This window comes from Python bivittatus, unplaced genomic scaffold (assembly GCF_059951505.1).
Source record: "Python bivittatus isolate LINGU-HERP-01145 unplaced genomic scaffold, Pbiv_v1 ctg000310_np1212, whole genome shotgun sequence".
NCBI classification, from domain to species: Eukaryota; Metazoa; Chordata; class Lepidosauria; order Squamata; family Pythonidae; genus Python; species Python bivittatus.
In genome coordinates, this window is record NW_028277054.1 from 4,894,716 (window position 1) to 4,910,501 (window position 15,786).

Below are 15,786 nucleotides of genomic sequence, written 5' to 3' on the forward strand. Positions count from 1 at the left end.
ATATTATCTGCTCACATTCAGCCAAATGCTGCAGAACTCATTGGACGGCGCTTCACAGTACAAATGGACAATGACCCAAAGCATACTGCAAAAGCAACCAAAGAGTTTTTGAAGGGACAGAAGTGGAATGTTATGCAATGGCCAAGTCAATCACCTGACCTGAATCCCATTGAGCATGCATTTCACTTGCTGAAGACAAAACTGAAGGGAAAATGCCTCAAGAACAAGCAGGAACTGAAGACAGTTGCAGTAGAGGCCTGGCAGAGCATCACCAGGGATGAAACCCAGCGTCTGGTGATGTCTATGCGTTCCAGGCTTCAGGCTGTGATTGACTGCAACGGATTTGCAACCAAGTATTAAAAAGGGAAAGTTTGCTTTATGATTATTATTCTGTCCCATTACTTTTGGTCCCTTAACAAGTGGGAGGCACATATGCAAACTGTTGTACTTCCTACACCGTTCACCTGAGTTGGATGTACATACCCTCAAATTAAAGCTGAAAGTCTGCAGTTAAAGCACATTGTGTTTGTTTCATTCCAAATCCATTGTGGTGGTGTATAGAGCCAAAGATGTTAGAATTGTGTCGATGTCCCAATATTTCTGGACCTGACTGTATACACAATTTTATATTTTATATATATACAGTATATATATGCTTCACATAATGTTTAACCATACCTGTAACAGTGCACTCTATTTTATTTCTAAAGGGTTAACTTGCTTTTGCTTTGTAAAGAGCACTGGTTTCTTCTTCCCCCCCCCCTTATCTCTTTGCTGAATGCCCGATTGTCTTCGAATAAGCAATTAGCCGAGTACAAGTTGTTTGTTTTACCAAGCTTTTGCAACAGTTGTGGGGCCCTGCATTCCAGAGAAAAGATAAGAAAAATCTTGTATGCCATTCTCTTGGTAACCAGAAGAAAAAGTTACATTTAAGTTTACCTTCCTAAGAACCACCTTTCACTTGCTCAGACCGTCCCAAAAATCCCTTGTATGGGTGTGAGGGGATGTACTATCTGATTCCAGATTTAAATGTCTATAAAGCCTTTGATGTTTGTTTTGTGAGGTGTGATTTCATCAACATCTCTTCTGAATGTGTTGATTGGGGTCACCCAGCTGTGTCTTGATCAAAATACATCTGTTATCTTAAAGAAGCCTCGTCTCAAGTCTTTTTATTTGGCTTTATTGAGACTTGGGAAATAAAAGGTGCCATACAGAAACAATCCCTAAGCTCTTGACGGCTCTTCTGTGCTCCAGAAGAGCTGCCTGTGATCAGCTGAAGGCCAGATGACAGCCACAGCTGCATTAAAGCCTGCTTCAAGAAGCTGAACCAGTGGCTCCCTTTGTGTTGCTGGACTACAAGTCCCAACATTCTTCAGCAACAGCTAAACTGGCTGTGGCTGCTGGGAGTTGTTGTCCAGCCCCAGGGGGTAGGGATTCTTTAGTAGTGAAAATGCACAACTTCTGTGCCGAGACAACCCTGACTCTCCAAGAGGCACCTTCCAAAACAATGGGTGGGTCACTATAAAAACTAAGTTTGATTTCAGTTCATTTACCCATACAGTAATTTGAATTAAACATAATTGACGTGATTACTCTCCAGTCATGTATTTATTATTTTCTCTTTTTTATCACATTCAAAATGATCGTTTGGTAAGCATTCAAAGAGTTCTTGGTCAAGAAACATTTTTGGAGGATGCATCCAAGGCTTCTGGGGACCCCAGAAGACCGAGGGCCACCACTTGTAAAACTTTTCAGAGGGTGGGGTGGGCCTGTTCCTTTTCCTACACTTGCAAGCCAGCCAGACATCCCCTCTCTGTCCCTTCCTCCATCCTTGTGATCTTTATAAGCCTTCCCACAGATGTTTTTCAAGCGGGGAATTTCCCCATTTTCTGTTTTTGTTCCATTTCCTTGTGGAAATGGCTGCCAAGCTAGAGGTGGTTATCTTTTCCTCTCAGACTTTGCCACACCCAGGTTCTGCAAAGTGCCATGTTTGGTCTCCTAGGAGCTAAAGTCAACTTTCACTTTCAGTTGCTCATCGAGAGTTCCTTAAACACTAAAGCAAAATTACTGAAAGAGCACTGGAAATTTAGCAAGCTGCCCACCCCAGATTCCAACAAGGTAAGAAATGGGTCCAGTTCTCAGAATTGGCATTAAATTGGGTACAGAGGCTTTGTAGGGGAGAATTTCGGCTTGGCTAGAATATTAAAGTACGTAGATTGGATAATGACTTTGAACTGCAGTGCACTGAATTTTATTATGGCTTTTGGCAATCAGATTCAGTAAGCTCTAGAACTGGAGTATCTTTCTTGAAACAGATACATTTAGCTTAACACCATTGGTATGGTTACATCAACAGTGACTGGGTCTTCTTTTAATAGCATTATTAAAAAAAACCACACCTTTGCAACCATTTTCATTATGTTTAAGCTCACGCCTACAAGACAGTTACAATAAATAAATCATTGCTTCTTGGGAACCTCAAAAATAGTGGATTTATAAGAATGAGTTGTCTTTTAAAGATGCCTGGAAGTATTCCAGCAGCCTTCCTGTTGACACCCCATTGGAAGTTTAATTTAAATATATGGGTTTACTCTTCTGAGTAAAGATTTAGCAGCTGAGCTATAAAGCAGCAATCTCCAGAGCTCCAGGGTGGAGATCTAATTCATACGTTCATTTTTATGCCTTAGAAATAGAACCTATATTCTATTAGGTTAAATGTTGAAGTAATGAAGCTCGGAGTTCAGTGCTTGTGACCCTGGAATGGAGGCAGATAACAGAAATCAGACAACTGTCTTTCCTGCAGAGTGTGAATGGAATGGTGTGATATGGATACAACCAACAATGCTGTTTATTGTATATGCTGAAATTCTCTAAAACAGTGTTTCTCAGAGTTGGCAACCTTAAGATGTGTGGACCATGCTGGCTGGGGAGTTCCACACATCTTAAAGTTGCCAACTTTGAGAAACACTGATCTAGATGCATCCCAGACAGGAATTCTATAATGCATGGATGTTCCTTGATTGGAACAGTGCCCAAAATGTTTGGAAAAATTCCCTGTATTTGCTGCTGAAAAACTGTTAGGCTGCCTTTCTATGCCTGGGAATGAACTCCACTAGAGTCAGTGACTGGGTTTGCCCAACTTGCCAAACCCTCCCCCAATATAACCAAATGCAATTGCTGTATTCACATTACATGCAACGCCTCAACAAATAAACCATGTTATGGCTCGAGACTGGCCTAATTTATTCAACCAAGTAAAAAAAAAAATTATATAAAATACCAAACTCCTATCTATTTTAGACTTTGTCTAGTGTGAACCAAGCACATAAAATGTTACTTCAAGTAGACCCATGTAGATTTGTTCAAACTGTTCTTAATTTCCACGGTTCGGGAATGTTTCTATTTCTAAACATTCTATTTATCTAGACATTGTCTAAATATTATCTAAACATTATCTAAACATTCTATTTCTAAACATCCTGATTCTCCAGGTTCATGGTTATGAGCTATCTCTATCCCTCCATCCATCCATCCATCTTCATTCTTTTTTTCCCATTATATCTATCTTCATTCTTCTGCCATAGGAAACTAGCAACTGTTCTGATCTCTGTATCATTTTTTTAAACTCCATTCTTGCTGCAGATTGTTTCAGCCACAATCAGACATTGAAATGGATAATCCGATGCTTCTGATAAAGAATATTGAAGGCAAACTTGAAGTCTGTCCAGAAGCCCTTGAAGTGCTTTCTAAAATCCACCAACCGGTTGTGGTGGTGTCCATTGTGGGAAATGCTAGAACTGGCAAGTCCTATCTCATGAACAAACTAGCTGGCAAAAATGCAGGTGAGAGACACAGATGGACATTGGCTTGCAGGGTGAAGTGAAGGGAAGGAGGATGAAATCTGGCATGGAAGAGATTAACCCCGAAATAGAGTGATTTGTGTTCCAAACAGCTGAATGTGCAGTTTAGTATGTCCACCTCACTACTTCCATAAATCCCCTTTCCATCCAAGAGGAAGGACAATATGATTTAACCTAAATATGGCAAATAAATCACACATATTAAAAATCTTTCTAACATCTTCAGCTCTGTAACATACAATTATCTTCATCTACAGGTTTCATTCTAGGTTCTTCAATAGAATCGAAAACCAAGGGAATCTGGATGTGGTGTGTTCCCTACCAGGGCAGGCCTGACCAAACCCTAATTCTTCTGGATACTGAAGGACTAGGCGATACGAAAAAGGTGACTCTGAGCATGGGGGAGGGGAAAGTGCAATTTCCTTTGCAGTATATCTCTTTCATAATTATTGTAGGAGGGGAACCATGTTAGTCCATGGTAGCTAAGAATCAGGAGGAGTCTTAGAACACCTTTTGCAACTAAGACATTTTATTCAAACACCGAAGCTTTCATGAGCTGAAGCTCACAATGTCTTCTGAGCCCTGCATGGAAGAGGCTTCTACTCTGGAGAATCAGGATGTTTAGAAAGAGCAACATTCCTGAACTCTGGAAATTAAGAACAGTTAGAACAAATCTGCATGGGTCTACTTGAAGTAACATTTTATGTGCTTGGTTCACACTAGACAAAGTCTAAAATAGGTAGGAGTTTGTTATTTTGTATAATTTTTTGGCCCCCATTTCTCATGAACCAAATTATTGCACTGTCTAGATAAGACCTTTGTCCCAATGCTGAGCAGACAGCCAGGCTGAACTAGTGCACTAAACCATGATGTACTTGGTTTGATTTGGGCTACATGTGCAACCAGCCACTATACAAAGTGTCAATCCTTGCCTAGTGTGATGGGTAGGATAAACTCTGCCCTTATAGCTCAGTCAGCAGGCTACGATTAAAGTAAATCTTGGTTTAGTATGTGAAGCTTGCACCACAGCAAGAGAAGTTTCTCTTCAACTAGGAACTCAGCTTATCAGAAGTAAACCTTGAAATCACTTATTTATACCTTGCATAAATAAAGCAGTGGAAAAGAAAACCACATTAAAATGACAAGAAGAGGCTATCTCTAGAAATCATAGCCTGCAAACAAGCAGAAGATGAGGAGGTCAAGTCAAACAACTGAGCTTCCAAATCTTTAAAAAAAACTGCAGGTATTTTGAATTTTCTTTTAAATCACACTTAAATATTTCACTTAAATTCTTCAGTTCAATTGGTTTTAGAAGTCAGAAGCTAAACAGAAATAGAAATACTGGAAATGGCACCAGTTCATGCCAATTTCATCTGAGATACCTCGTGGTGAGTTTCTTGCCTCTTTGGGTGGTTGATTAAAATGTTACTCAGCAGTGGGAAAAAGTAGAATTCCTGCAGCCAGAGAAACGTTTCAAGGAGCCTTGTGCTAAGTAAAGAATGTGATTCGAATTCTGTCCATAAGACATGTAATTTCATCATAAAAATGTCATCTGAAAGCACAGTGTTGGTGCAGAACCAACATTTAGGAGATTCTCTTCTGTTCCTCCCTCTTAAGGGTGATACTAAAAATGACTCCTGGATCTTTGCCTTGGCTGTTCTCCTCAGCAGTACGCTAATCTACAACACTTTGGGCACTATTTCTCAGCATGCCATGGACAACCTTCAGTATCCTTTGGAAACCCTCAGTATGATGCAGGATTCTTTTTATCACACGCACATCCCATTTGAAGGAACCTCTGTAGGTCCTTCCCTGATTAGGTGGCTGTAGAATGTTGCTTGCCATTCGCCTCAGTTATAAGCTTGTATTGAAGGAAATGTAGAGTTCTGTTTTCACATAGGGGATTTCTAATGAAGCCCCAGCAACATCTGGAAGACCACAGATGTGACATGCAGTAACTACTACTTACTGTGAAGCAAACATTCTGATACACTCAATTGGTTCATTTTGTTTTAGGCATTGCAATCCCCAAGTTAGAAGACAAGTTTTAAACATGTCTGCTGTTTTAGAGACCCACTCCTTGGACATTTGGGAGAGGGTTTCTCCCCCTTAGGAGTTGTATTTAATTCTTTTAAGTCTTACTCTTTCTGCTTTGGGGAATGAACCTAAGCTGCTCCTTTTCAATCAAGTCTTTGGGGTTGTGCTACCATTAATTTTCATTAACTAAGACATTGCTTTTAATTATTTACTGGAGATTTTTTTTTTTTTGCAGTATTAGTTATCTTAAGTGCCCTATTGGTAGAAAGAGAGAAATAATAATAGCAGGCTGGCAGACAGACAGACAGACAGACAGACAGACATATTGTATGTTGAATCATGAGTAGAATTGTAGGGCCACTGCATCTAGTCTTCCCTCTAGTTCATATCACTAAATATGTTTGTGCATGTGGGTGTGCATTCATAGAAGAACCCTGCAGATGAATTCTAGAAAATTTAACCATCTGATCATCTGTCATTAGGACCATCAGTTGTAGAATATTGCAAAAGGGGAAATTATATTTTGTAGCTTTTCTTACTCCTTTCACTTAGAAGAGGGAAATTCATTATCTTCCTCTAATTACTCAAAACATATTTTGCATGGTTATGAAAAAGGTAGGAGACTTGTCTTAGAAAGGCAGATGTCCTCCATAGAAGCAGTTGGCAACCCAAGTTCCTAAACCAAACCCACAGCTACGTGACGGAGCTGACTAAGCTCATCAAGGCAAAGGCGTCACCCATCAAAGAGGTAGCAGATTCTGCAGAATTTGTTGGCTTCTTCCCAACATTCATCTGGACCTTGAGGGATTTTACATTGGAACTGGAGCTGGAAGGAGATCCCATCACTGCGGATGAGTATCTGGATAGATATGTCTTGGAATTAAAGGAAGGTACAAAGAACAATCTCAATAGAAAGTACTGTTTTGTTGACCTTGCCTGGGCTGGGAAACTAAGCTAGTGAGGCGTAATTACAGCTAGGATGGGAGATCTTGAGGAGCTGTAAGCTAGACTGAGAAATTAAAACAAAAATCCCAGAAGGCAGTAATGACAATTAACTTGTATTGTTGCAAGAAAACTATAGAGAAGTCACCTGGAGTCAACTCAACTCAATTTACAGTTGCTCAGGATGTGGCCATAATTTGTTTCTTCTGAGAAAGATCTAGTTTGCTACTGTAATCTAGTGGTGAAAAATAGACATCAAGAAAGCTGTATTCATGCTGAAATGAGGCATGTGACATGTTTTCACCAGCCACCTAGCAGTCACTTCTCAAACTGTCCATTTGGCAAACCTAGTTGTTAATCTGGTACATGGATTCTGACATGCAATGCTAGAAGATAAATTCTATAAGCAGTATTCATGCTTCTTCCTACTAACAACTGAAATATTCCCCTCCCAATGAATCTTTTCATCTTGCCAATGATACAGTTCCATGTTCATCTGTCATCAACCCATCTTCATCTTAATTTTGTCTAGGTGACACCAAAGAAATCCGGAAATACAACTTGCCGCGTGAATGCACACGGATGTTCTTCCCCACCCGGAAATGCTTTATCTTTGACCGTCCTACTGAAGCAAATAAACTGAAGAACTTAGAGAAGATGCAGGAGAAAGAGCTGGATCCTGACTTTGTGAAACAAGCTGATCAGTTTTGCCATTATGTCTATGAGGAATCTAAGACAAAGACCATCCCAGGTGGCCATGTCCTCACTGGATGCTGTGAGTCTTTGTAGTTCCTTAGATCATCTTTGATCATAGTCCTTTTTCCAATACAGATAGAATTAAGTATATGGCCCAATGTAGATGGCCATAGTATATAGTATATATATTGTATATACAGCATATGGCCTAAAGCCACCATGTGAGATCCATTGTCAGGTCAGGATTTGAATCTTTGCCTCTCTAGTCATGGCCCAACACTTTAATACCGATACCAGCTAACAGACTAGAATAGTGGTCTTCATAGTTTCTAGATATAGTATCTGCAATCTTTTAATCTGAACCTCCAGCATGAGACCCACAATGCATATCTAAATAGATCTAGTATATACTTAGTATATTGTATGTGTGTGTAAATATATCATTTATCTAAATTTATCTTCCTATCTATATTTAAATCTAATTTATTTCTAATGTATATTTACTAGATTTAGCTAATCTCTCTCCGTCTTTCATTTTGCTTCTTTCTTCCCTTCTTTCTTACAGTACTTGCCTTTGTTCCTTCTTCTCTTTCTCCAAGTAAAGGTCCAAATGCTGCTAGTGTGCCTTAGTTTAGGGCAGATCATAACCTATGTAGAACTTAAACCAGCCAGTGGAACATCAGTAGAACTAGGTACAATCATCAGTTCTCCAGGTTCCAACAGACATTTTGGCTGACCCTATCTTTCCTTGGGAGAACTTTCAGGCTTGGTTAAAAAACATGACTGAGTATAGACAGCTGCATATCCTTTAAGTAAGTCTTGTGCAGGTAAATCTATTCCCATAATCTGCATTGTTTTTCATTACTCAGCACTGAAAGAACTGGTGAAGATTTTTGTGGACACCATCTGCAATGGTAACATTCCCTGCATGGAGAATGCAGTACTGCAATTGGCCGAGACAGAGAACACAGCAGCCTTGCGTGAAGCTAATGCTCGCTATGATGAATTGATGGAGCAAAGGCTGAATCTGCCTACTGAGACTCTCGAGGAGCTCCTGGACATACATAATGAGTGTGAAGAGGAAGCCCTCCAGATATTCATGGATCGTTCCTTCAAAGATGATACATGTCATTTCCAGATTGAGCTTATGGTAGGTGATGTCTTAATCTGTTAATATTAAGAGTCCATGTATTCCTGTCCTTTGTCGTGGTATCTGCACAATCCCATATATGGATACCACATCTGATTATGGAGAGCTACCCCAGCCATTCCTCATAGATCCTCATAAAGGCTCCCACCAGCATAGGAAACTAAGGTGGTTTTTTTTTTTGCTTGTTTAATTGATTTATATGTATAGCCATTCACTTGATAAGTGACTCAGGTTGGTATACATCAAAAAACAAGCAATAGCCAGAACAGATTAAAATAAAAAGCATAATAAGACACACTGTGCAGAAGCAGTTTCACAACATCAAAACAATCAAGACAGGCACAGGGCCTGGGGGAAAATCAGATGTTCAAAGCCAGGTAGAGTGGGGGCCATCCAGAACTTGGAGGGAACGCTGTTTCACAAGGCAGGCACAGTGACAAAGAAGACTCATCTCCTGGATCCTATCAGATTACACAGGACACAGAGAATGTCCACCATGTTCGCTCTTATCAGGCAGGTCTAGGTAAATGGAAACAGGTGGTTCCACAAATAACTGGGCCCTGTACAATGAAAAGTTTTATAGGTAACAGCCAGCATTTTGAATTGCATCTGGAGGCCCACTGGCAACCAGTGAAACTGGCAAAATAATATTATTACATGAGTGTATCCAGGTGCATTCATACCGACTTGCATCCAGCTTTCTGGACTAGCTGTAGCTTCCAGGTGGTCTTCAGGGACAGCCCCATGGAGCTTGCATTGCAATAATCCAGATACAGGGTTCAGATAAAAGGTGACTACAGCATGATTGACCATGAGTAGCACATTTTGATCTAGGAATGAGCGTAATTGGCATACAAGATAGATTTGTGTGTAGGCTGTCTGAATCATGGCTGGCACTTGCTCTTCATGAAGGAGCTATGAGTCTAAGGGGATCTCCAAATTGCATACCGAGTCTGTCTGAGGTAGTGCAACCCCATTGTCACCCCACTAGATAGTCCAGACCAAGAAATCAACTCCACAGGAAGGCTGAAACTACTTTTATTGATTGGCTCTAATAACAGAATCTAGCAGGTCTGATGGTGCTGTACCTCCTCCCCCTTCTTATATTTCGGTGAATTAGGGAGTTGTCTGAACTGCTTCTGAATATTATCTGTCTGTTGTGGACTTAAAATGTCATTGCCCTGATATATCTTGCATATCTCTGTCCGGGTCATCTTCCTTGCTTTCTACATCCATCCAGAACCAAAGGTGGAAACTCTCTGGATCCAGGTGACCACAAAATCCAGAACCACTTAGTCTTGCTAGAGATGAGTTTGAGCTTGGTCCTCCCCATCCAGAACCCCACAGCTCCAGATCCTGAGAGAGAGCTTAAACAGTATAACTCAGCCAGCAAAGGGTTGAGATGTACAACTGGGTATCATCACATACTGATGATATTTAACCCTATGTTGATGGATGATTTCACCTGGTGGCTTCATGTGGATGTTAAACAATGGCAGGGAGGAAATCAAGCCCAGAGGCATCTGCAAAGCAAGGTCCAAGGTCTACAGCATACCTCTTTTCCTCCCACCCTATCAATACCAACTGGAACTGGCCTTGGAGAAAGGAGGAAAACATCACAATAACAGGTCCAAAGGTTCCCATATATTAAGCTGTATATTCAGAATTGTGCAAATAGAACAAAGGCAGGATTTAAACCAAAAGCTGCTTGAATATTGCTAGCAACACACATGACTTTCTCACCATTCTGCTTTAAATTTCTCCCTCTAGAAAACCATGAATGAGAAGAAAGAGAATTATTGTCAGAAGAATGAGCTGGCATCCTCAAAACGTTGCTCGGATATCTTGAAACTTCTGGTTCAAAATTTAAGGGACAAGATCAAAAGTGGAAATTACATCAGATCTGGGGGCTACCACCTTTTCAGGATGGACTGGAAGACAATTAAAACAAAATATTACAATGAGCCAAGGAAAGGCATAATGGTGAGGAAGAGTCAGGATCACCAAATAAGGACTCTAAAATGGACATAGTGGGACTGTAGAGTAAGAACAGTACCAGCATTGAAATACCTGTTAACCTAACCTCATTCTTCAGGGCCTTCATTGACTGCACACCCTGGAAGGCAGCATCTGATTGGTTTACCTCCCCAATACTTCTAGTTTGGCAGTGCTTTTATGCAAAATAATATACTCGGTAGCTGCTGTAGTTGTAGAGCATTTTTATAGCATATGCTGGCTGCTGGAAGGAAGATGTGAAGAAATGGATAAGGTGGTGTTGCTATTTGCCCTTTCTACATTATGACTTAAAGCACCTTCATAACATTTTCTGGCCATTGTTGAAGCGATATACATCCTGTTTGTATTGCATTATTTTGGCACAACAATGGCTAGATGATTCTAGAATAACATTTCTCAACCTTGGCAACTTTAAGATGTGTGGACTTTAGTTCCTAGAACTGCTGGTTGGGGAATTGTAGGAACTGAAGTCCACCCATGTTAAAGTTGTCAAGGCTGAGAAACACTGTTCTAGAAGGTGCTGCAGATTACTAATGTGGAAATTATACAAAAGGTGAATGGCAGCCAAGAAGAGGCGCAATAGATCAACAAGAGATCCTTGAGAAGGCAACGTGCTTGAGATCTGCTCAACTTGTAGGCACCTCTGAATAGGAAAGGGAATTTGGCTGAGGAACTGGGCATTCTTCAACATTAGCCTCTCTGCTGACTTTTACTTCTTCTTTGTCCAGGCTAAGGAGGTCTTGAGTAAATTCCTCAAGGACATGGATGTGATGGGCGAAGCCATACTTAAAAGTGATAAACAACTTACAGAGTTAGACAAGGAAATGGCAGGTAAGAGCATATGGGGAGAGGGAATGTTGGCACTGCTGGACTGAAGTGCTTGCTTCTGGATGGAGAAGGCCTGTGCTACTCTTGGGACAGACACACTATATAAATTAGTTCCCGTTAGGAGAACTGTAAGGAACCATATGATAAGCAGGACCTGCAATGTCACACAGAACAGGATCCTTTATTTCGCTCTTGATTTTGCCGTGCCACAAAGATCGCTAGTCCAAAATCTCGCTAAGAGAAAACGGAATGGAAGTCCTTGACTGATTTCCATGCGTTCACGTATTATGCTAAGCCACAGTTTGCTTTAACTGTGGTTTTTACACAAGCCAGTATTCATCTTGCAGAGGAGCATGTCAATAGTTGACTTGTTTGGCCAATTCCTAACTTGTTTCTCCAATTCCTAACTTGTTTCTCCAGTTTGCTTCAACAGCTCTTCCCTTGTGCCTCTAAGGGATTTGAGTAATTTCCATACCATACCCCATGTTAAAAAAAAGGCAGGGGGCACAAAACAAACAAACCAGCCTGATGTTTGTCTGCAGGGTATAGTAAAAAAAAAGTCAAGATGGTGGCTGTGATGATGCAATGGACACTCCACCTGTTTTTTATGTGTGATGATGATGATTGTTGTTGTTGTTATTTATTTATTTATATTTCAAATTTAGATACTGCCCATCTCACAAAAAGCGATTATTAGTATTATTGTTAAATTTATTGTTGTTGTTAATAATAATAATTAAATGTATATGCCACCCAACTCCCAACAACTCTGGGCAGTTCACAAGTAAAAAATTAAAAACAAGAAAAGAAACACAATAATAGCCCAAAATGAAGAACAGAAGATGGAAAGGATGACAAGAAACTGGACAGGAACAAAAAAGAAACGAGCCCACACAATCCAAAGGGGCTTCACTCACCCTTGGCAATTGCCTGGGTGAAGAGCCAGGTCTTTAAGGCCATTCAAAGCACCAGCAGGAGTGGCCTGTCTGGATCTCAGGGGGAACCTCATTCCAAATATAAGTGTTTACATCTGGAACACACATAAAAAACAGGCAGAACTTCAATCACTATGTCATGGCTGCCATCTTGACTTTTTGACATACCTTAAGGACACCCCTGAGGCTGAATAGCCAAGACCCTATAAAGATATTCCCCAGTTTAAATATCTTGCTAAGTCAAAGTTGTGCAGGTAGTCCTCACTTAATGACCACAATAGGAAAATTGGTCATTAAGCGGGGTGGTTGTTAAGCGAATTGGACCCAATTTTACGACTTTTTTGCAGCGGTCATTAAGCAAATCACCATGGTCATTAAGTGAATCACATGGTCATTAAGTGAATCCAGTTTCTCCCATTGACTTTGCTTGCTGAAAGCCCCCTGGGAAGGTTGCAAATGGCAATCATGTGACCCCGGGATGCTGCAACTGTCATAAGTGTGAGCTGGTTGCCAAGTGCCCGGATTGTGATCACAGGACCACAGCGGTGCTGGGACAGTCATAACTTTGGGCACTGGTCATAAGTCACTTTTTTTAGCATTGTAATTTTAAATGATTACTAAATGAATTGTTGTTAAGTGAGGACTACCTGTATACAATAAGGAACTACGGTTCTAAAGTTTGGTTTGCTGTCTTTAAATGAACCATGGTCATTTACTGACCCCTTTCACACCTGACTGTAAGCCAGAAAGAAACAAACCACCTTGACTTGTGAAGTCTGCGGAATTATTCTGAAGTGAGGGAGTTTTAGGGACACGAGAGAACACAGATATTAGTTCTTAGGCAATATGTTGTCCCTGTCTTCACTTTGCCACATTTGCTCATGGTAAGACAAAGAAAACCAGCTGGCCTATAGCCTTCACAGATGACAGGAGAATCACAGAGCTGGAGATTGGTGAGAGGGTCTACGAAAGGGTAAGTAGCCTGTAGCACAAGTTGCAAAACAGAAGCTTTGTGGGTTGACTTTGGGGGAAACTGAGAGAAAAAAATTGGTTTGCCTGCATCATTGTAAAGGCTAGCATGGGAACCCCGCAGTGCAACACTGGTGGGGAAGCATTTTCAAAGACCTGGGTGGGGGCATGGTCTAAAGCAGCTTCCTGTCCTCCTAAGCACCATTGGGATACAGTTGCACTGCATAGCTCATGCAGTCCTGTTTTTCTCCACTGGGACAGATGTAAAAAGAAAGGAAAAGGCAGCAAAACAAGAGCTGAAGGCCAAGGAGAACCAGGAGACCAGGCAAGAACAGAAGGAGAAGAAAAATGAAAAGAGTTTTTGTGCACATATTCGACACCTAATGAAAAAGATGAAGGGAGAAAATACAAGTACGCTGGAAGAGCTAAACAGGATAATCGATGCAAAATCCAAGGTATTTGCAACAAACCAAACCAAAACAGCTTGGGTTGGGTTGCCCAGGAATCATTTTTCTAAAATATAGATAAGAAATAGAACACGCTCAGATAACCTAGCTGCAGAGCTCCCAAGAGATTTATATTTCCTGCCTATGCTCTATATCTAGCTGGTTCCTTTCAGCTGAGCTGGGAAGCTTCCAGATGAGGGGTTCGTCAACATGTGGTGACTCAGTTTTTGAATGCTGAGTGGTGGATATTTATGTTAACTTCTCTGACACCACCCCCAGGGGCAGCAGCCAATCACAGCTGGAGACAAGGCTGGCCATATCCAACAACTAGCACTTGTAGATTGTTGGTACAAGTCCCATTTAGCTCATGGCTTTCCACGACAAGAGCAAATCACCATACCAATAACATGGCTGAATCTCTTGTGATGTCCCACAAGCCAAATCCAGGTTGCTAAGAAGAATGTAAGTGCCAAAACCTCCAGTGGAGCTTTCTGTGAAATGTTACTGGTTCAGTGCAAGACTGAGACCATGGTATAAAAGGGACCGGTTTGCTGGTCCACAATATAAAAAAGATGGGAAAAACTTTCCTGTTCTCTGTTGTCCCAGTGTAGAGGACATGATGGAATAATCTTAAATTCAAAGAAGGCAGACTATTGTTGAATATTAGGAAAAAATTCCTAAAAGTAAAAGCAGTTCAACAGTGGAACCAATTACTTATGGAGGTGGTGGGTTCCCCTTTGCTAACGGGTCTAAGGCAGTGTTGTCCAAACTTGGCCACTTTAAGATGAGTGGACTTCAACTCCCAGAATTCCCCAGCCAGCCATGCTGGGTGGGGAATTCTGGGAGTTGAAGTCCACTCATCTTAAAGTGGCCAAGTTTGGACAACACTGGTCTAAGGAGCGGCAGAGCAGCCATCTGTTGGGGAAGCTTTAATTCCTGCATGGAGCAGACTTGAGGACCTCAACCACCCCTTCCAACTCTCTGACCTCTGATTCTACGAATAGCTTTGAAACCAGCAGTTGGCAATCCATTTGAGCTGGCAGACAAGCTTGGAGTTTTGAGAACATGCAGTAGGTGCTTTTAGCCAGGATTCCCTTAATCAATTTAGTTGTGGAAATGAAAATGTCATGCAAATACTCTGAGGAGGAAGAGTCAGAAATCTACCCCCAAATCAGCTTCTCAGGATTGCTTTCCTGAGCAATTTTAACAGTTTAACCCCTTCCTCACTGCTTTCCTGGTCTGACCAGGATTTTTCTTGAATGCATTCAAGGCAAAGCATTTTCCTCCTTGTATGTGATCTGGGAACTGATATCCTCTTTCCTTTCCAGGAGCAACAGTATTTCGAGAGCCAACAATTCTCTGCCTGTGCCAGCCTATTGCAAACAGAGATAAATTATTTCAAATATAAAACCCAAACCAAGACCCCGAGTGAAACTTCCCCGCGCATGAAGAGATTGACAGAGGCGGCTGTAGTTGTGTTAGGAGTCTTAGCAAGTGCTGCTGTGATTCTGCTTCCCATTTTGCTAAGGATGTTATAAACAAATGGGAGGAGAGTCTCACCATCATTTTCTTGTTTTCCTTTGAGAATTTGCTTAGCACAATCATCTTTGTGGTGCTAAGTAGCACATTTCTGCAGCATTTCACATCCCTCTGAACCAGATCCCTCTGAACCAATATACTCTTAACATATGACAAGTTTTGAAGTAGGGTAACAACTAGTTACTAGTGAAAGAGTAACTAGTTACATAGATTTTCAGTGCTGGGCAGTGGATTCCAAGCATTATTGCTTGCTTCTTCCCCATTGTCCGCCTATTAATTAACATCTTATTTAATGCAGTCTTGTGGAAAAGTTGAACATTTCTACTCTTTCTGTCCTTCTGTTTGAGCTTAATAAAGATATTACCCAA

At 41.0% G+C, this 15,786-nt stretch overlaps 1 protein-coding gene across 3 annotated transcripts; it reads left to right on the forward strand.

The window, feature by feature from the left end:
* Positions 1–1,971: 1,971 nt before the first annotated feature.
* LOC103057637 (guanylate-binding protein 1) lies at positions 1,972–15,786 on the forward strand. Of its 3 annotated transcripts, XM_025177178.2 has the most exons (12): positions 1,972–2,118; positions 3,643–3,842; positions 4,118–4,245; positions 5,478–5,587; positions 6,591–6,787; positions 7,372–7,614; positions 8,405–8,685; positions 10,456–10,668; positions 11,430–11,532; positions 13,695–13,888; positions 14,159–14,341; positions 15,208–15,343. In XM_025177178.2, exons 2-11 carry the CDS (start codon positions 3,671–3,673, stop codon positions 14,303–14,305), a joined length of 1,788 nt encoding a protein of 595 aa, XP_025032946.2. In that variant the 5' UTR covers positions 1,972–2,118; positions 3,643–3,670; the 3' UTR covers positions 14,306–14,341; positions 15,208–15,343. The 3 variants fall into 3 exon arrangements, with proteins under 3 accessions (XP_025032946.2, XP_007444669.2, XP_025032945.2); XM_007444607.4 differs by lacking the exon at positions 14,159–14,341 and having other exon boundaries at positions 15,208–15,786; XM_025177177.2 differs by lacking the exon at positions 14,159–14,341 and having other exon boundaries at positions 4,130–4,245; positions 15,208–15,786.

Excerpts from the sequence above, each read along its gene's own strand:
- LOC103057637 (XM_007444607.4), top strand. The coding sequence starts at position 3,671 with ATGGATAATCCGATGCTTCTGATAAAGAATATTGAAGGCAAACTTGAA. Across the intron at positions 4,246-5,477 it reads GACTAGGCGATACGAAAAAG|GGTGATACTAAAAATGACTC; the intron begins GTGACTCTGAGC and ends CTCCCTCTTAAG. Across the intron at positions 8,686-10,455 it reads ATTTCCAGATTGAGCTTATG|AAAACCATGAATGAGAAGAA; the intron begins GTAGGTGATGTC and ends TTCTCCCTCTAG.